Source organism: Acanthochromis polyacanthus, chromosome 5, assembly GCF_021347895.1.
Source record: "Acanthochromis polyacanthus isolate Apoly-LR-REF ecotype Palm Island chromosome 5, KAUST_Apoly_ChrSc, whole genome shotgun sequence".
In the NCBI taxonomy this organism is placed as follows: Eukaryota; Metazoa; Chordata; class Actinopteri; family Pomacentridae; genus Acanthochromis; species Acanthochromis polyacanthus.
The window spans coordinates 35,585,466-35,592,776 of NC_067117.1; the positions used below are offsets into that span (position 1 = coordinate 35,585,466).

Genomic DNA, 7,311 nt, shown 5'->3' on the forward strand with positions numbered 1-7,311 from the left:
TCTAAAAAAAATGTGTAAGTGGACCTTGAGCTAGAATTGTTTTGTCCAGTAATACCTACATTTTTACCCTTTCCTCTGAAAATAAGAAAAAACTCTATAATTGTTCCCAAATAAAACACTGTTTTAGCTTTAAGGAATTCTGTTCCCCGATAGCAAATCATTTCAGAACAGGATGAAAATGGAAGATAAAACCTACTTGAGGTAACTAGTCAATGAGAGTGTGCATCACGGCTGCTTTTCTCATCAAGGCTCTGTTGCCATTGTGTGGAAAGTGCAGCTGTGAATGGAAAATCTATCTGCTGTTACCTCACAATGAGTAGCCTGGGATATATTACCGGAAATGTGATTTTGCACATTGCTGTTAAAAGAACCAGAAACAGTGTAAACCTTGAAGGTAGCAAAAAATTTTAGCAATCTAAAGCACTATAGCTTGCTTAGAAAACAGTCAATAGTAACAAAGTACACACATTTACATTTAATGGGCTGAAACATGCAAAAACGCTAGTGAAGTCCTTTAGGCTCATCCACAAAATCATAGCTGAGCTGTGGTGTTTCAGTAAATACAGTTGCAGTATACTGGCTGATGCAATATTCTGCTTATATTTCATTTTTAGAGTCTAGTAGAGTTTTGCCAAGTTTCCTCTTCTATATTCTGTGTTACCTACATTTTAAATTATTAAGGAGACCAGTGAGAATTCACCACCACCTACAGTTTATTGTGTACGCAATGTAATCATTTCTTCATTCAGCCTTTTTCTATCCAGCTGGCACCAATGAGATTAAGAATATTTATTTCCAAGAGACAAGTGGCCTAGAAAACAGTATCAAGACAGTCAAACACCACATACCAATACATGCAGAGTAAGCAACAGTACCATTAAAACCACAGAGAAATTCAAAAGTAGCTACATAAGCAGAGTCAATAATCCAGCAGCACATCAGCAGGATCAGTGCGCAAGCCGAAGCAGATCTTAGAAAAACAAAACATAAGTGATGTCTTACTGAATCTGCATTAATTTTTTTAAACATTCATAATCAGTTTAAACTCACTGACAAAACAGCTCAGTCAGCTTTAAATGACTCTGTTTGAGCTATGTACGCGATGGCTCTACTGCTTCATTCAGCTGACTGTCAGAAACATCTCTGTGGAGAGAACAGATGTCTCCAGTTATTTGACCAGTCTCTATGGGCTGCTCTATTCCCACTCTCACACTTTAAATCCCCCCACCCTTTCTTTTCCCTTTAGCAGCCGACTGCAAATCTCTTCGTCGCGACAAAGCATCGCCTGTCAAAAGGATGATTCCACTGAGAGGCACTTTCTGATATGAGAGGTGCATTAATGTGATTAACCCACACTCACTATTGCTGTTTGATACAGGGGCTTAGGGGCTCATGTCACTCTGTATTCTTCTCTATTGGCATGATCAGCAGGTAATGGGAAATATGCTGCTTTGTGAGCAGAAGCTAAATCAAACTATGATCATGAGCGAGGCATCAGACTGTTATCAACTGCAGAATTACCGGAGCTTCATACAAACTTAATTATGGAATTTTACTTCCAAATTGAAAGACAATTAAGAACAAAATTACACTTTGAAACTTAGTAGCTTTCGGGAACAGATGAATCACACCAATCTGCAGACTTAATATGTTCTCATTATAATAGCAACAATTACCAAATATTAAAATCAATAAAGATAAAATGGCTATCATCTTCCAGTCAAAATACTGTTATTCGCATACCAGAGGTGTAGGAGTATTTCACTTAATTACCTTTTTTTTTTAAATATATCTGCAATCTGTTAATTACAGTTAGATTTCATTACTACATTTAACCTCATTACAGAAAATCCAAGTGCCTGACTTAGACACGAAGAAGTTGAGTGCATCAGTATTAAAAAGAGGGCTTGTTTACATGCGTTTCATATATTCACACAGCTAATATTAGTCCTCTGAAAGACAAAAGAGGGCTTGTTGCACACGCTTCACTGTGTGCTGCAATGTGGAATTATTCATTTGATGTCAGAGTCATCATCCATTCAGCTGAATATAAATGGCTACAGGTTGAACGTACGGTTTTGATTGCAGTACGATTGAAGCTGAAAATGTATAGGAGGCACAGCAGAAAATAACTGTGCAGCGGAAAAGGAATTCTGAGATGCCATTCATGAAGCTTTTCATCAGGCATCTTTTCCGTACCTTACCTGAGGGTGCCAGCAGAAATAGATCTCTGCACTGAGCGCAGAGCTTTTAATGGAGGCATCACCAAGCTTAATCAAAGATACCAGGGAAATGGGCACATCTACCTCATGGAATATTGTGAAGTCCTGGCATAGGCTTAGTATGAACTTCTTCATTTCAGTGGAATGTGTGAGCATGCATGTATGTGAGAGAAGCTTCTTGGTAGCCCCTAGAGATTATATGATGCACCAGAAGAAGCTATAGAAAGCTAAGTGAGATGCTGCGCAAGTCTTTCAGCTCACATTTCTCTTTGATCAATGGCTCAGACAGATAATAGACTCCTTAGAGACTTGTGTCCTACCACTCTATGCTTGCCTCAAATCCAAATTTCTGTCTTTAGGTCTGTGCACTGCACACTCTCCATCTTCCCTCCTGATTCCACCCCAGCTGTCAGCAGCAGTATGGGAAGTCCACCAGCTCCACAGTGTAAGACAGGCAGAGCAAAAGAGGATATTGGGAAGAGTACAGTGAAACATCTGGTGGACCCAGGAACTCTGTTCGTTGCTGGTGGCCGCCATCATGTCATAGCAGCTTTCTGGGCTTCCTTGTTGCAGCTGATCTTCCAGGCCCACCGCCTCCATCAGAGTGGAGAAAATCCACTCGCTAACTCAATTATGTAAGAGGTGTGAATTAAACATGAGGCTACCACACAGGAATGTATACACACAGCGCAGATGTGCACACATGCACAATACATAATCATACAACAATCCCATTTGTATACTGACACCGGGGAGACTTTATGAGGTCTCTTTTTTTTTTTTTACCAAAACACTGAGGAACAAGTGACTGAATGAGAGTATAGACATCTAGGTCAGACTGGTAGGCATGACAGTGAAGAAAGATGTGAAGAAGAATTTTGCCATATTTGCCACCTATTACTTCCCTATGAGCTTTAAAGAGCACAAACAGCCTTGTGTGGGAGTCAAGCCTGGAGCCAAAGGCAGAGCCGATTTTCTCCCCATCTCTCTCTATGTCTCTCTCCCTATGCTTCTTTCTCTCTCCCTCCGTTTCTTTGTATCTCTCTCCCTGCCTTGCTCTCTCATTCCTCTGTGCCCTTTATTAATCATCCTTGGTTAGTGGGGCAGAGAGCATGATGTTAGGAGCTCTGGGGAGTGCAGAGCCAAGAAATACACACACACACACACACACACCTCTATGTGCATGCACACTAATAGGTTGTAGACTCATGAATCTACTTTTTTCTCCAATCTCTTGTTTGCTTATAAAAGATATAAAAAAAACATTAATTATTAATTTAAAAAACACACTGTAGGAAGCTCCTCACATGTACACAGGCTCACTAAAAGTACGCATGTGCACACATACAGCTGATCTTCAGGGATTCTGGCCTGAGGTGCTGGGACTCAGCTGCTGCTGCTGCTGATGTAACCTTTTTGAACAGTTTCCGTTGTTGTTGAGACATTCCAGCTCCGGCATACAGTCAAACTAAGGCCATCTCCCTCTCACATAAAGACACAAAACTGCCCCACCAGTGCCACTAAAAATCCATCACTTCTGGGGCCCATAGGGTGGGTCAGAGGCAGCACCAAGTCATCACAGCTAATAAAACCTAGAGCCAGCATCCTTAAAGAGCTGATGTGGGATGATGGGACAATGGAATACAGCGCAGCTCACCATCCCAGCTACAGTAGCCAATGGACTGCACAGTAGCCTGAATAATGGGGGGATGTAATTAGGGCCTATTTCTATGCATGTAAGTGCACTTAGCTAAGAAGGCTCCAACTGGGCTACGTGCCATTATTACCATTATCACTATTCGATCTCCCTGAGAAAGTGGCGAGAAAATTGGCCAATTAGTTGTTATGGAACGGTAGGAGGTTTAAAGCGGAAGTCTGGGTTCTCCTTTAGGACGCGCGGATGGGTGGGGTGGTGTATGTAAACTCACTTCAGTCACTTTTTTTTATCCTATTTGAGGTGATTTTAATTCATATAGCTACCACAATGAAAGACAAATCTGCAGAATCATTTTCGGAGTATGAACTTGTGGTGACTGTGTTGTGCTGCCTGATGGTAACAAGTGCCTCTGCTGAGCTCTACATTATTTGGTGGAGGTAACCGTGAAGCGGTTGTGTTTACGAGATGCCACATATCAAAATGCTCATCTTACAAACACAGCTCAGGTGTCACGGCAGCAGCAGTAGCGATGGGAACAGAAAGCCTGAGGACGCACCTGGTTTGACGGTCTTCAAGCGAATCGGCTCCCGAAAGTGGCGGATGACAGCCAGAGTGTCACGGTTTGTAAGTCCACTGACCGGCGTCCCGTTCACCTCCAGCAGCACGTCCCCGTAGTAGGGCAGCTTCCCGACGTGACACACCAGCACGTCCAGTTTCATCTGACCCAGGTAGGGGAACTGTCCCAGCTCTGCTCCTCCCAGGACCTCCACCACGGAGCCGAAGTCCCCCAGGTTTCCCCATGACACGGCGCACTCCACCACTTTACTGGACCAGTGTTTCTTCTTCTTCAGTGTCCTGGACATGGTTGCCCCCTCTTTTTCAAATAACTAACGATCTAACTGGTAGGAGTCGCCCCGGTTTGCTGTTGTTAAATAAGCGCGAAGTGACGCGGCCTAATAAACCCTCCTGAGTTATTCTCCCGACCCGCTGGGAATTTCATCTTCTTGACATTTACGAGGCTGATTTTCACCCGTGGATGTGCCGCCGAGCTCTGTCTTCCCACGGGTTTATGCTCCGGTGTGCGCACAGTTGCCTTGGTTGCAATATATTCCAAGCGCTTCTTGTGCGTAAAACAGGAGAGTTGATAGCGGCGAGATGGTGGGGGAAAAAAGAGGAGACAATCAAGGTTTTATGCTCTCCATCGGCACTCTGGAGCTATATCCGCGCTCTGCTTCGTCTCTGAAGGAGCCTCCTGATGCAAGTAGTCAAAACTAAACTGTAAACAGAGAATATTTTTCACTCACTTGGCAGTGGATGGTGGAGTGTCTGTCGCTGAAATGTAGTGCGTCAGTGAGAAATCCCTCATACCTGTGGGCAGGCTGAAAATAGACGGGCGGCAGCGTTCACCGGTTGGCGGTTTGTTCAGTTGAGATCCAGCCCATAATGACTGACTTGGGAGGCATCTGCAGACGTTTGTCTGCTACAGGTTTGAACACACCTGGCACCGCCAAGAGAGATGTTGCCAAGCCCCGAAACGCCCCTTTTTACGCTCAGCAACAGCAGTGTTTTCCAGACGCTCATGCTTGCTCCATCCTCCGGTGTGTTGTGGTACTAGAAGAGAGAGAGAGAGAAAAAGAAGTATATCAGTCCAGTGATGTTCACTGTGATTTAGAGTCATCTTAGTCATTGTCTAAAATAAATAATAAGTATGGACTTATATCATCAACATCATTTCACACCACAATAAAACTGGCACAGTATTTTTTTTAACTGCAGCATCTCTTACACTTTTTCTTTATTTTATTTTACAAGCCACTTTATATTATTATTGTCTACAGTGTGTTAATACTGTGTCCTTAATTTTCATCCTTCATCCTTGCACAAATTGTACACGGTATTATTATTACAATACATATGTTTATTGTTGCTGTTGTAGCTATGTAAATTTCCCCTGGAAGGATTATCTGATCTTATCTATCCGCATTATTTAAAAAAACATTTAAGATACTCATCCTGCATATGAGGCAGAATTTGTGCAACACAAAAGACAATTTGAAAATACACAGAGCATGTAATCCTAACATCAAGCATGCAAAACAAATTACACCTAATTAGAAGCCTGCATTTGCAAAGAGTGAGGGATTCTAACGGATGAAACTCCAGGTGACCCTAATTTAATGTAGACACAGCGCCACCTACTGGTGCAATTACAGCAGTTCTAACTATTTACTGCATCGGTACATCTTCCCCTCAGGTCTGTAATTTACACTTGCATAGCCTCCTACCATCACGCTTGACTGCAGTCAGCTGCATTTATCCATGCATTATCTACAGGATAATGATCGGATTGATTTAATTACCACTAGGCTTTTATCTACAGCTTTGTTTTTCCACTTGTTTGCAGGGGCCTTTATTTTTCTGTTCATGCGTAAATTACAGGCTATCTGCAGGTCTGAAACGCACAGAAGTCATTCTCTTCAAAACAAGTTTTACAAGGTATTAAAAGTCTTGAATTTTAATGACAAAATTTTTGAGTGTTTTTTTTTTCAATCTTGCCTGATGTAGTAATATAACCTTTTCATTATGAGCCCAAAGTCCATATGACTCATATGAAAGAACTTGAATCTAGTTGAAAGTCATCTATTAATTTTCTGAGTCCAACTGACATTAATTGATTATTTTACTGATACATTTTCTGGAAATACTGATAAAAATCTGCTAAATGTCCATGTGCTTGTTTTTATGGCCTTGAAAACAGCATTAAGTTGCATTCTATGTGGTATTAAGAGATCACACAAAGTGGAAAACCATTATCATATAATCATACAAATCTATTCATCTGCTGCTTTTTTTTTATTCTAGGGGAAACTGCAGTCCCACCTACATGCAGAGCCTACACATTTCACATCCTCAGAGCACAGGTCTTCCATGAGCTCATACATTTACATAAACATACGTGTACTGGTATCCAAGTCCATCTGAGACATAATACCTTCTTTGCCTTAAATTGTTGGCTTCGTGGCCAGATCTTGATTGGAAACTGAAGATGTTGTAAAACTCTAGTGGCATCTCAGTGCAGCTTCTGAAATTCATTCGAATTTGTACACGTCAGTTTATCTCCAAGGATAATTAGTCGTGTTTCACAGCATGCTATAAACACTGCACAGCTTGCTTTTGCTCAACACACAGATGGATTCTGACAATTTGAATGAGGTGACTCACAGGACAGTCATATGTCAGTAGAGTTCATTAACTTTAAAATGGGAAGCAGGCCACACTCCTTCTCTGGTACTTTGGAGACTGCTGTTGCTTCTGTTCTCTGAGCGTGATCCATTAGAGGTCTGTGTTTAAATACGGAGTTGCCACCCTGGACATGGTGCTGAATAATTCAACAGCTTGTAGGAGATGATTAACAAAGCTTGTGTCATGTCT

At 41.9% G+C, this 7,311-nt stretch overlaps 1 protein-coding gene across 1 annotated transcript in view; it reads right to left on the reverse strand.

The window, feature by feature from the left end:
* Window positions 1–5,470, reverse strand: part of LOC110949257 (membrane-associated guanylate kinase, WW and PDZ domain-containing protein 3-like) — a 151,102-nt gene extending 145,632 nt beyond the window's left edge. Inside the window, exon 1 of the mRNA XM_022191187.2 lies at window positions 4,436–5,470. Within this exon, the coding sequence (XP_022046879.2) occupies window positions 4,436–4,742 (307 nt within the window). The 5' untranslated portion in view covers window positions 4,743–5,470. The remainder of the gene's footprint in view (window positions 1–4,435) is intronic.
* Window positions 5,471–7,311: the final 1,841 nt, after the last annotated feature.